The 13,955-nt window shown below is 43.1% G+C and overlaps 1 protein-coding gene across 5 annotated transcripts in view; it reads right to left on the reverse strand.

The window, feature by feature from the left end:
• Positions 1-13,955, reverse strand: part of rabgap1l (RAB GTPase activating protein 1-like) — a 587,017-nt gene that overhangs the window by 238,055 nt on the left and 335,007 nt on the right. For all 5 annotated transcript variants that reach the window (XM_073063719.1, XM_073063720.1, XM_073063721.1 and 2 more), the window contains one exon: positions 3,416-3,490. In XM_073063719.1, coding sequence (XP_072919820.1) covers positions 3,416-3,490 — 75 coding nt within the window. The remainder of the gene's footprint in view (positions 1-3,415; positions 3,491-13,955) is intronic.

A 13,955-nucleotide genomic window follows, 5' to 3' on the forward strand; every position in this document is an offset into this window, starting at 1 on the left:
ATCCCATGCCTCCTTACTCTCTCAATAAGCCTTGCATGGGATACCTTATCAAATGCCTTACTGAAATCCACATACACTACATCTACAACTCTTCCTTCATCAATGTGTTGACTTCTTCAAAACTGCCTGCCCCTCCACCTATCCTCATATCGTTTACAAACTTTGCAGCAAAGCCATCAATTCCATCATCCAAATCATTGACATATAATGTAAAATGACTCAGTCCCAAAACAGACCCCTGTGGAATACCATTAGTCATCAGCAGCCAACAGAAAAGGCTCCTTTTATAAACGAGGGAAAATATGCAGATGCTGGAAATCCAAACAAAACACACAAAATGCTGAAGGAACTTAGCAGGCCAGACAGCATCTATGGGAAAAAGTACAGTCGACATTTCGGGCTGAGACTCTTCCGCAGCACAGGCTCCTTTTATTCTCACTCATTGCCTCCTGCCAATCAGCCATTGTTTTATCCATGCTAGGATCTTTCCTGTTAAGCAGCCTCATGTCAAAGCACCTTGCCAAATGCCTTCTGAAAATCCAAGTACACATCATCAACCAATTCTCCTTTGTCGCTCCTGCTTATTACTTACTCAAAGAATTACGAAAGAGTTGAGATTTTTCATTGATTTTATTGTGTCTTTGTACTTACTGTGAATGCCTGCAAGAAAATGAATCTTAGGGTAGAAAATGTTGACATTTGTGCACTTTAATAATATATTTAATCTTTGAACTAATGTTTTTCTGAAGTACCAGTACCTCATCTTTCTTAACGTTCACCCTGACCTCAAACACCTGTTTGAGCCCAGGGTATTGAATATAAAGTTTGGAAAGCTATGTTGAAACAGCATTTGGAATATTGTGTGCATTTCTGGTCACCCCATTACAGGAAGGATGTAGGGTCTTTTAAGAGGGTGCAGAAGAGGATCACCAGGATGTTGAGTGTCAGCTGCTGAGGGGTGATGTGTTAGAAATATATGAAATTCTGAGAGGCATAGACAGTGGAAATGTGAAATACTAGAAAGCTCCGTTTTAAGGTGAAAGGGAAAAAAGTTTAAAGGAGATTTGTGAGGCCATTTTCTTTTAATGAGAGTTTGGTAGGTACCTGGAGCGTGCTGTTGGGGGACGTGGTGGAAGCAAGTACAACAGTAATGCTTAAGAGCCATTTAGACAGGTACAACAAGAAGCAGGGAACTGAGGAATATAGACCATGTGCAGCTTGAATTACTATCATAGGCCACGGACTCGTTACTGTGCTGTACTGGCCTATGTTCTAATTGGTTTTATGGATTTCCAGGTGATTGATGCAGCCAAAATGGGGACTGCTAACTGCCACAGATAGGGCAAGAGAAGTCTAATAGCTGGGTATTTTGTGAGGTGATGTGCTCCTTCCACCATTTTTCCCTATTCCCAGTTCCTCCGTCTCCACCGCATCTGCCCCCAGGACGAGGCTTTCCGTTCCAGGACATCTCAAATGTCCTCTTTCTTTAAGAATCGTGGTTTCCCTTCCGCCGTCATCAATGATGCCCTCACCTGCATCTCCTCCATTTCCCGCACTTCGGCCCTCACCCCATCCTCCTGTCACCACAACAGAGACCATGTTCCTCTTTGTCCTCACCTACCGCCCTACCAGCCTCCGATCCAGCATATTATCCTCCGCAACTTCCGCCACCTTCAACAGGACCCCACCACTAAGCACATCTTTCCCTCTCTACCCCACTCTGCTTTTCACAGGGATCGTTCCCTCCGCAACTGCCTGGTCCACACATCCCTGCCCACAGATGTCCCACCTGGTACTTATCCCTGCAAACGTAAGTGCTACACCTGTCCCTACACCTCCTCTCTTTCCACCATTCAGTGCCCCAAACAGTCCTTCCAGGTGAGGCAACACTTCACTTGTGAGTCCGTTGGGGTCATCTATTGCATCCAGTGCTCCCGGTGCAGCCTGCTCTACATCGGTGAGACCCGATGCAGATTGGGGGACCGCTTCATCGAGCACCTCTGCTCCGTCCGCCACAACAGACAGGATCTCCCGGTTGCCACCCACTTCATCTCTACTTCATACTCCCATTCGGATATGTCCATACATGGCCTCCTCTACTGCTATGATGAGGCCAAACTCAGGTTGGAGGAACAACACCTCATATACCGTCTGGGTAGTCTCCAGCCCCTTGGTACGGACATTGAATTCTCCAACTTCTGGTAATTCCCTCCCTCTCCCTTCCACCATCCCACTTTCACTCTGCCTCCTCTTCTAGCTGCCTATCACCTCTCTCATGATTCTGCCTTCTTCTACTACACATAGTGCTTTCCCTTACATTCCTTCTTCCCCTCTCCTGCCTATCCCCTCCCTGCTTCCCCTCCCCCACCCCCTGATCTTCCCTCTGATTGGTTTTTCACCTGGTACCTTCCACCCTCCCCCCATCTTATTTACAGGGCCCCTGCCCCCTCCTTCTTCAGTCCTGAGAAGGGTCTCGGCCCGAAACGTTGACTGCTCATTTCAACAGATGCTGCCCGACCTGCTGAGTTCATCCAGCTTTTCTATGTGTTGATCCTTCCACCATTTATCCTGTGCACTCTTGTAACATGGATCTGAGGTTCACAATATTCTTTCTTGCGGTTTAATAAGGGTTGGGTTCAAGGGTCAGAGACCCCAGTAATCAATGGGGGTACTACATTTCTTCAGGACGGCTTTGAGAATGTCCTTGAATCATTTACTCTGAGCACCTGGTAATCTCTTATCATGCGGTGCTTAGGATAGAGTTCCTGTTTTGGAAGTCTGGCTTTGGGCGTGTCAAAGGAGTGGACTGAGTGTAACTAGGGACTCGATGCTGGAGGTGCTGGCTGGTGGGGGGGGGGGGGAAGACTGACATTGACCCTCTTCTAGGGAATTTGGAAGATTTTACAGGGATGCTGTTGCTGTTATTTTTCCAGTGTTTTTAAGTGCCTGCTGTACATACTCCTGATCTCTGCAGCAAAGTAGAGGGTGGGGATCACTGCAATCACTGCAGCAGAATGTTGCTCGATCATTTTATCCTCTCCCCTTATCTTACTTGACTTCTTACCCACCAGCCCAACTCCACCATCCCCTGTGCCCGCCCCCCATTCCCAACCTGGCTCCAACTGCCTACCTCCTTATATTGTCTATCTCCCTTCCTACATACACTCAGACCTGATGCAGGGTCTTGACCGGAGATGTCAACAATCACTTTACACCCACCGATGCTGCCTGGCCTTCCTACAGTTTGTATTTCCATAATCTGCAGTCTCCACAAACATATATAAGTCTTGGGTTTACACTTTGCTCTTTATTGTTGCTGGGGTTATTTTCACCAGTAGTAGGTGGACAATTCAAACAGGAACACCCACACTGACAATTCTGTCATGAACAACTCAGCAAATGCCAGTTTACTTACGTGCAGCAAGAGTACGGCAGCAAGGAAAGACTGGCCCTGGCAATAACCAATGTCTTCATCATGTACAGAGTAAGCCTGCGGAAAAGATAAGACAGCAATATAGGCAAGCTAGTGAGCAAATTCATCCCAACAAACTTATGTTAAAACAATCTTGCATTTTCAATTTAGAGACTCTTAGCTTTAAGATTAAGGGCAAAATACCACACTTTATGTCAATACATAACCCAAACTTGAACTGTAGGGCAGCGCTGTATATGTGGTACATTGATGGTTTGATGTTCCAGCTGCCATTTTTTGTGTTGGCAATCTGTTAGGTTTTTTTGTGCAAGGGAGGAGGTGAGGGGCTTGGGTTTGTGAGTTTTGTTTCTTTTTCCTTTTTGTGAGGGGGGGTTGATGTCTTTTCTTTCAAAGACTCCCATGGTTTTTCTGTATTTCATGGCTATCTCGAGAAGACAAATATCAGGTTGTATTGTACATGCATACTTTGACAACAATATGAACCTTTGAACCTTTGCAGCTGAAGTGTCAGCTTGCTATTCCACCTGCCCTTTCAAATGAATGGACGAATTCCTAATGCATTATTCAAAAAGATATGGGAGTTCTCCCTGTTACGTGGAGCACAGAACAAATACGGTCATCCACAGTGTCTGTGGAAACCATGATGTCAATCGAAATTAATTCCATCTGCCTTCAAGTGATTTATATCCCTCCATTCCCTGCCTCTTCATGTATCTGTTTAAATACCTCTTAACCATTGCTTTCACATACTCATCTACCACTCAGATCCTCTATGATAGCAGTTTAAACGCATAACTGTCTATGTAAAAACTTGCCTCCTAGACCTCCTTTACACTTGTCCCTCTCGTTTTAAAGCTATGAACTCTACTATTTGATATGCCTTGGGAAAAAAAGACTTTTTATCTATCCTGTCTATGTCTCAGAAGTTTATAAACGTCTATCAGGTCACCTCTCATCCCGATGCTCCAGAGAAAATATCTATTTGAATTTCGTAAAAGCATCTGTACTCCCAACCATCCAACAGTCAGTCTCCACCCAGAGTAACACTGTTCCGTTTAGGTGTATTCATGGGTATTCATGCATGGTTGAATGACAATTAAACATGAACTTCAACTTCTAGACATCAATCAATTTTATCCATATAATAAAATACCTTATTAATTTCTGCGTGGTCTTGTTGAGCTCAGATTGGATCCCATGATTCCTGTGTAACTGCATTATCTATACCAAAATTACTTCAGTGAAACTGAAATGGTCTCATTTTCAATGACCTTCAAACCTGCCATTAATTCCAAATTCCATTGTCAGAGACTTGTTTATAACTGTCTCTTTAAAAAAGTTTATTAAGACATAATTCAAATTTACTGACTCTATAACTAAATTCCTACAAATAGATTGACAACAAAAATAAATTTTGTTCTTCTTGACACATGTATCAATAGGTCTTATAATAAAAGGTCACTCTTTTTGCAGAGCTATCAAGAACCACACAGTCTGTGTCCCTTGTGCAAATAGAAGAAAGAAGACTGTGCCTCACTAAGAGCTGATCATGGCTTTATATCAGAGCTGCATTGTCACAACATCTTGAGAATTACAGCATCTCCTCATCAATTCACCCATGTCAGCAGGCAAGGCTCATTGTCTTAAGAATCAATATGCCTATGCCAATCAGTCAGCTCAAGCTGATACTTAGCAAACATTCAATGCACTGACTGATCAAAATGCTCAGGCAACATCTTCAAAGAACAATTTATGCTAAAAAGCCATTCTAAAGTTTTATATACTATTGCTCATCTCAACTGAAGCAATGAATCTGATGCAGAGCACTTCGCCCTAGGCAAGATTAAAAATTCAAAACCCAATTGTATTTATCATGCGTACAGTAAAACATGTCATTGATGTTAACAACTAACACACCCAAAGGTGTTCTGGGGGCCACACATTCTGATACCAACACAGCCTGCCCACAGCACTCAGCATAGAACACAACAAGCAACAAGACAACAGCAAAACAAGCACTATTCATTCCAGTCACCCATACCCATACACAGTCCTCTAAACCCAAGACAGACCATGTTCTCCAGCCTCCAGTGGATCCAGCTTTGGACTCTGGATATGGACACCCAGAAATTGGGTTTTCAATTACCTCAACGAACTCCCAGAGATTCGCAAGCCCAGGTCTCCAGCCAACGGCCCCCAGCTTCTGGATTTCCCATTCAACTCTTAGGTCTTGATCCTTGGCATCGACCACAGGGCCTGATGATCACTGAACACCAGGCCTTGAATTCTGTTCTTACGTGCAAATCTGGGGCTGCCTACAACTCACTGACCCAGGGGAAGACACCAGTCTTTGTTAATTGGACATACAGCCTGGTCCATGGATGTCCCTCATCTGTGTTACTGTCCTTTGAATGTGGAGTGGAGAACCAAGTCTTATGACTCTGGTCTATCCTCTAATTCCCCACATCCCTGCCCCTAAAACCCGAACCTAACCCTGAACACCTTCACTTTCCCCAAAGCCATTCCCATGAACACAAAATTTTTTTTAAAAATAATTAAAACTGAACCGTGACCTCAATGGAGATCACAGATGGGAGAAACTGGGATTGTTCTTTTCAGATTAGAAACAAGAGAAAGTCTGCAGATGTTGAAAATCTGAGCAACACACACAAAATGCTGGAGGAACTCAGCAGGCCAGGCAACATCTATGGAAAAAAGTACAGTTGACATTCTGGAAGATTAGAGATGGTTTTTAAAGATCAGCTTTATTTTTCACATTAACTTTGAAACCGAAACATACAGAGAGAGGAGAAGAAAGTTCTTCTCCCAGAAACAGCTGAACATGTGAAATTCTCTGTCATGGAAAGCAGCTGAAGTCAAGTCATTAAATATATTCAAGGAGAAGTTAATTGTTCTTAGGACTGGAAGGATCAAAGGATGAGGAGGGAAGAGACTACAGATGCTGGAATCCAGAGATAAAAAATAAAATACTGGTAGAATTCAGTGGGACAGACAACTTCTGTGGAGGGAAAATGCAGTTGGTCTCAGGTCAAGACCCTTCTACTGGACTGAAAGAGGGGAAAGCCAATATAGAGAGGTGAAGGGAAGCGGCAGGGTAAGAGTTGACAAATTATCTGTCAGGAGGGGTAACAAGCAGCTGGAGGAGGGAAGAATGGAAATACACTATCAAATCTGTTCTTAGGGACATACATGAAGATTCTGAGAGCACATTATCCAATCTACTCAGAGGCATACAGCACAGACAGGATCTTTGTCCCATTACATCCATAAGATCAAGTACCCATCTACATCACTCCCAGATACCAACCCTTAGTCTGTAGCCTTCTATGTGTTGACAATTCAAATGTTCATCAAGATACTTCTGAAATATTGTGAGTACCTGCCTCCACCAATCCCTCAGATGGTGTATTCCAGATTTCACAACCATCTTCATACCTCCACTAAACTTCTTACCCCTTATCCTAAGCCCTTCCACTACTCTGTTATGGGTAAGTTTCTCACTACCCACCCTATCTACTGTATGCCTTCACAATTTTGTATACTTTATCAGGTCACCTGTCAGTTTACTGTGGTCCAAAGAAAACAATCCTAATCTTTCCAGTCTCTTCTCATAACTAAAAACTCAATCCCAGGCATCATCTTGGTGAATCACCTCTACACCTGCTCCAGTGCAATCAGAAATGTACACAGTATTCCAGCTGTGGCTTCACCAAGAACCTCTTCTGTCTCCACATATGGCTAAATACCTTCATTCCCGATATTGTGCTAGCAATTTTCTTCAGCACCCTGTCCGAAGCCTTTACAATGGGGGATGACAAACGATAGCTTGATATCTCTCCTGAAGTGTTGTACCAGAACTAAACCCAGAACCCATTTCCTTTTCAACAGTTACATCTAATAATACAGCCAGTGAATTCTTGTTCAATTTAGCAGCCTGATTATTTGCAGTGACAGTGAAAACCGTAACAGTGTGGGTTTCCTCTGAGTGCTCCAGTTTTCCTCCCCCACTCCAAAGACATAGGGGTTAGTAGATTAATTGGTCATATGGGTGCAATGTGTGGTGCAGCCTCATTAGGCTGGATGGGTCTGTTACCATAAAAATAAAAAAATTAAAAATTTGTCGTAGCATTATAAAAGCTATCATTGCGCAAGATGTATAGAAGCCTAAAGCCTCCCACACCACTTTAAGAACAGCTACTTACCATCAACCATTCATGTTTGAATCAACCAGCGATATGTTAATCACTTATGGTTTAGCAACACTAATACCATTTTGAGCTCTTTTCATTAAAAATTTTTTTGTTCTAATAGTGTAATTCCTTGGAAAAACTGGGTAGAATTTATTTTTGGTTCATGTTTCCTTTGTGAATGCAATGTTATGGATTGTACCTGTGAATCTACTGCAAGTAAATTTTTAATTGCACCTGTACATACAGTACATGTACATTAAGAACAGTATATATAAGATTAAGTTGGGAGAGCAAAAAATACGGTGAGATAGTGTTCATGGGTTCATTGTCCATTCAGAAATCTGATCGTAGAGGGAAAGAAGCTGTTCCTTAACATTGCGTGTGTGTGTGTGCAGGCTCCTCTACCTCCTCCTTGATGGTGGCAATGAGAAGAGGCGATGGTAGATTGTCCTTAATGATGGATGCTGCCTTCTTGAGGCTCTGCCTTTGAAGGTGTTGGGGAGGATAGTATCCATGATGTATCTGGCTGAGTTTATAACTTTCAGCAGCTTTTTTCCAATCCTGTGCAGTAGCTCCTTCATACCAGATGGTAATGTAACCAGTTAGAATGCTTTCCATAGTATACCTGTAGAAATTAGCAGGAGTTTTTGGTAACAAACCATGTCTCCACAAACTCCTAATGAAATATAGCTGCTGTCATGCTTTCTTTGTATTTGCATCAATATGTTGGATCCAGGATAGATATTCAAGAGATGTTGACTCCCAGGAGCATGAGACGCTCACCCTTTCCACTGCTGATCCCTCAGTGAGGATTGGTGTGCCTTCCCTCAACTTCCCCTTCCTGAAGTCCACAATCAATTCCTTGGTCTTAATGACAAAGAGTGTAAGGCTGTTGTTGCGACACCACATAACCAGCTGATCTATCTCACTCCTGTATGCTTGCTTGTCACCATCCAAAGTTCTGCCTACAATAATATGTCAACACATTTATAGATGGCATTTGAGCCACACTCTTGTGGGTGTAGAGAGTACAGCAGTGGGCTAAGCACACATCCATGAGACGTGACAGTGTTGACCGTCAGCGAGTAAGAGATGTTATTTCTGATCAACACTGACTGTGGTCTCCCATTGAGGAAGTCAAGGATCCAGTTGCTGAGGGAGGTACAGAAGCCCAGGCTTTGGAGCTTTAACATCAGTACTGAGCATATGATGGTGCTGATTGCTGAGCTGTAATCAATAAACAGTAGTCTGACATAAGGGTTGCTATTGTCCAGGTGATCCAAGGCTGAGTAGAGAGCCAGTGAGCTTGTATCTGTTGTAGAGCTATTGTGGCGACTGGCGAACTGCAGCGGGTCCAGGTCCTTGCTTAAGCAGGAGTTGATTCTGCCCATGAATGACCTCTCAAAACACTTCATCATTATAGCTGTGAGTTCAACTGGGTGATAGTCATTGAGGCAGCTCACCCTGCTCTTCTTGGCACAGGTATGATTATCACCCTTTTGAAGTAGGTGGGAACTTCTAACTGCAGCAGTGAGAGATTGAAGATGTCCTTGAACACTCTTTCCAGTTGGTTAGTACAGATTTTCATACCCTATCAGGAGCACCATCAGGGCCTGACACCTTGTGAGGGTTCACCGTCTTGAAAGATGTTCTGACGTTGGCATCCTAAACAGAGATCACAGGGTCACCAGATGCTACAGGGATCTGCACATGTGTAGTTTTATTCTCCCTTTCTAAGTGTGCATAAAAAGAATGGAATTTAGTTTTCTCACTCTGAATATAACCTTCCATAGATTGTACCTGAACTTCTTGTATAGTTCTGGATTACTGGTCTTGAATGCCCAAGATCTAGCCTTCAGCATTGCACGGATCTCCTGGTTCATCAAAGCCTTTTGGTTTGGGGATATTCAGTATGTCTTCAAAGGAACACACTCATCCACATGTATCTTCATGAAACTGGTAACAACTGTGGCATATTTATTCAAATTCAAAATGAGTTCCTGAATATTGTCCACTGACTGAAATTCCTCTGCCTCCCTTGACCATAGTTTCTTGGTCCTTCCCACTGATACTATGGTCTTTAGTCTCTGCCTAAACTTCGAGAATAGAAATACAGCCAGGTGATTGGACTTTCCAAAGTGTGGGTGTGGGTTGGAACAGTAAACGTTCTTGATGATGGTATGACACTGGTCAAGTGTGTTGGCTCCTTTGGTTCTACAAGTGATACGTTGGTGGTAGTAGTTCAAAGATTTCTTCAAGCTGGACTGTTTGAAATCCCCCGTAATGATAAGGAAAGCATTTTGTAATTGCTGATTGCTCAGCTTCTCCAGAGCCTGTCTGACATTGGCCTGAGGTAGAATGTACACCATGACCAGGATAATGGCAGATAAAATGGATGAGATTTGACTGTTAGATGTAGCAGTTCAGATGAGCAGGACTGACACAGAAACACCATGAATAATTAATCATAAATCATACTCCACCTACAGTGGTGTAACAGGCAGTAACTACAAACTACACACCATCTCCTCTAAATTTAAAATATTGAGCTGTCCTGTTTTTGAGAACAGTGAAGCTATTGGGCTGCAGCACTGCATCAGTGAGCAATGTTTCCATAAAGTAAAGTACTCGGTGGCCCTGATGTCCCTTTGGCACCTCAATATTGCTCTTGGGCCTTCAATTTTATTTTCAAGAGACAATACGTTTGCCAGCAGGATAGTCATAAGAAGATGTCTAAAACCTCTGCATTTCAATCATATCTGCAGACTGGCTCGGCATCTGTGCTTTTGTTTTCTTAAAGGAAACTGCACTCACAATCTGAGTCTGTCGATTTTGAAGATCAATAGATTTTTAAATGTCTAAAATATTGACAATATTAGGTGAATTTCCTACTTTAAAAATCTTTTCTTATGTATTTGTATCTGGTGCAGTGTCATACCTGCCACTTCCTTTACTGTAATAATGGCAGGATCCTCCAATAGAAACAGATGCAAAGTGCATACTCAGTAACTCAGCCATATCCTCACACTGTGCAAGATCATCTTCTTGGTCTCTCAAACCAACTTCACCCATTGTTTATAGATTTTGGGATTTCCTGATGTCTTGGTTACTCACCTATTCTCGTGCTCTGCCTTTGCCCCCTTGTTACTTTTGTTTTTATTTAGAGATACAGAGCTGAGCAGACCCATCCGACCCAACAAGCTGCACCATGCAGCAACCCACCTACATAACCCTTGCCTGATCACAGGACAATTTACAATGATCCATTAAGATGTCACCAGAGGGCGGCTTCTTTGAGCTCCTCTGTGAGAGAGAGGGAGAGAGACAGAGAGCGAGCCTGTGGCATGTCAAATTGTTGGGTAAACAAATAATTTTTGTTGGACTGCAGATCATGGTCTCTGTGTGGAGGCTTGGCTATTGCTTGCTTGGTGACTGGTGGGTGCTGATACTTCCTGCTGAAATAAATGGGAGAGGTTTAATGCTTTGCTGCTGCTGCTTGTGTGTGGGGCGGGAAGAGTGGGCTTTAGGGTACTAACATTTTACTGTCATTCATTCTTTGGGGTTCTCTTCTGTTTGCGTGAATGTCTATGAAGAGCAAAAATTTCAGGTTGTATAGCTAATATTAAATGGAACCATTGAACTAGTAGGTCTTTCAACTGTGGGAAGAACTGGAGCACCCAGAGTAAACCACATTAAAGGAAACCTACATGTTCATGGGGAGGACATACAACCTCCTTACAGATGGCACCAGAACTGAACTCCAAACTCTGAATGCCCTGAGCTGTAATAGCATTGTACTAACCACAACACCACCATGGACCTTAGTTGATTGAACTAGACTTTATCTGTGGTTTTAACACTTTGCTTGGCTGTGACTGTATTTGGTGCTAAGCCAGATCTATCTTTCAATGCTCTGTCTTTCCCACACATAGATACAAGTACACTTTATAACTAAACCCTTTCATTTTTGAAGGCTTCCATTTCTAATATCATATCTGCTTACATTTGATTCCAATCTTTCAGGGCCTGATCCCTATGCAACTCACTGAAAGTCTCCCTTGTATTTTATGTTTGGTTATATCTTGCCCTGTTATTAACCAGTTTAAACTTGATGATGTGACGACCATTTCCAAACTGTTGCCCTTTATATTCTCAGAACAACATCAAACACAAACGAGTGACTGCAGATGCTAAAAACTGGAGCAAAACTCAGCAAAGAACTCAGTGGCTAAACAACATCTGTGCAAACAAAGGAATGGCTGATTTTTTGGGGACTGAGACTACAGAGATGAGATAGCCCGTATATGAAATTGCGAGGGAAGTGTGATATTGGTAGAATTGGATTGGGGGAGGGGAGGATGATGGGCAAATGGAACTAGATGGGGGAGGAGGAGTGTTGCGAAAGAGGCTGGTAGGTGAAAAATGGAGCCAGATAAGAGAGGAATGCTGGCCAGATGGCAGTAAGTTGGGGAGGGGAAAAGAAAGGCGAACCAAGAGAGAACCCAGGAGGATAGGTATGTGGGTGATGGGCAGATTGAACCAGTTGGGAGAGGGTGATGTCAAGGTAATGAGAGGGGGAAAGGATAGAAATTTGAACAAAAGGACAGAGACCCTGGCTGGACTAGTGGAAGTGGGTGACTGAAATCCTGAAAGATATAGCACAACTTCCTTCCTATTGGACTTGGATACACAGTGATCAAGAATGTTCTTTAATATACTTTTCAAGAATTTCACCCTCCCTTTGCCACCGTGACTATGCCAGCCTATAATGAGATAACTGAAATCCCTCAGTTCATGTTATTCAATGAAAGATGGTTTTGGCATTTGCTTCTCCAACATAAGTGAGAAAAATGTGGAGGTGGTGAGTGGCAACGTCAAAAAACCCTTTAGTCTCTGTTGATTGAGGACTTTCTTAACCTGCTCTTCAACTACTGTCAAATTCCTCAACTCAGTCAGACAGAAAGGCACAAAATGCACATCCTTAGAAACTGCTCAAATGTACCAAAACAGTAAGATGATAAAGACAACAGTTAGAAAAAATAATCTGCAAAGTATGTGAAAATTTCTAATACCAGAGAAAGTGTCAGTTGCTACTGGTTAAGATAACTAGGATGGAGGCTCCTAGTTAATGGCTTGGAAGTAGTGTGAGCATTTCCGGTCACTACACCACACATTAGCTACTACAGAGCATTTTGTAAATAGTTAAAAATGTAGCCACAATGTACCAACAGCGAAAGGAATGAATGCTCTCGTCTAGGTGGTTGAGAGGGGGCCAGTCAAAACAGATCTGACAGTAACCTGAGGGGCATTTTACTCCCCAGCAGTAGTCAGTAAAAGGAACGAGCTGCCAGAGTGAGTAGTTGAGGCAGGCACATTAAAAAAAACATTTAAAAGCTACTTGGACAAGTACATGGATAGCAAAGGGTTAAATGCAGACTGGCTTGATGGGAACTTGGTTGCCAGAATTAGAATCAGAAGCAGAATTTTATCACTGACACACCACTTGGTAAGTGTCACTTTATAGCACTGTTCTTTGCTGTTGATTGTGAGGAGACTGAGTGGAAGGTAGCTGGATTTTTCCTGGTTTTGTGAACAGGATACAGTGGTAATTTTCGTCATAATCAGAGATGCTAGAGGACTACTAAAATAGTTTGGCTAGAGGCATACATTACTCAGTGCACAACTATTAAGTCATGTAGCCTTTGGTTATGAGTGTTACGAATGATGGAATTTCAGGAGGAAATCAGGATGTATCATCAACTCAAAGTTCCTGGCTGGACATGCTTCCTTCGTCATCAGCACTCAGGTTTTGGGAGAAACAATCACTCAGACTGGGAATGCTTTTGCAGGCATCCACTCTGTAAACTACCACCTGGATAAAACAAGAGGCTGAGATTTCATTGTTCACAGATCTCCTTTAGAGAACTCTTGTTAACTTGGAACTAATTTTTTGCATATTTTCAATCTCACATTGAATGGAACTTCTCTGTAAAAGAATTCATCTGCCACCTGAACTGGAGAGGGACTAAAATCCTACCAGTGTAGTCACACGCAACGCGCTACTAAAGAAACACACGGAGGCAGAGAGAGTTGAACTCAGAATGCCTTTACTGATTCAAAATCGCGCGCTTAAACTTCCCCTTCCATGGGCCCCTGCAACCCGCGGGGCGGGCATGATGTCAGACTGTCCCCGGAAGGTCCGCCCCGAGCGGGTAGTTCCAAACGCATGTCTGCCCACGGCTCCCGATGGCGGTTTGAGTCCTGCGTGTGTGGGCCGCCAACCCCCCCCCCCCAGAAATGTCGATCGGGGG

The sequence above is a fragment of the Hemitrygon akajei genome, chromosome 12, assembly GCF_048418815.1.
Source record: "Hemitrygon akajei chromosome 12, sHemAka1.3, whole genome shotgun sequence".
NCBI lineage: Eukaryota > Metazoa > Chordata > Chondrichthyes > Myliobatiformes > Dasyatidae > Hemitrygon > Hemitrygon akajei.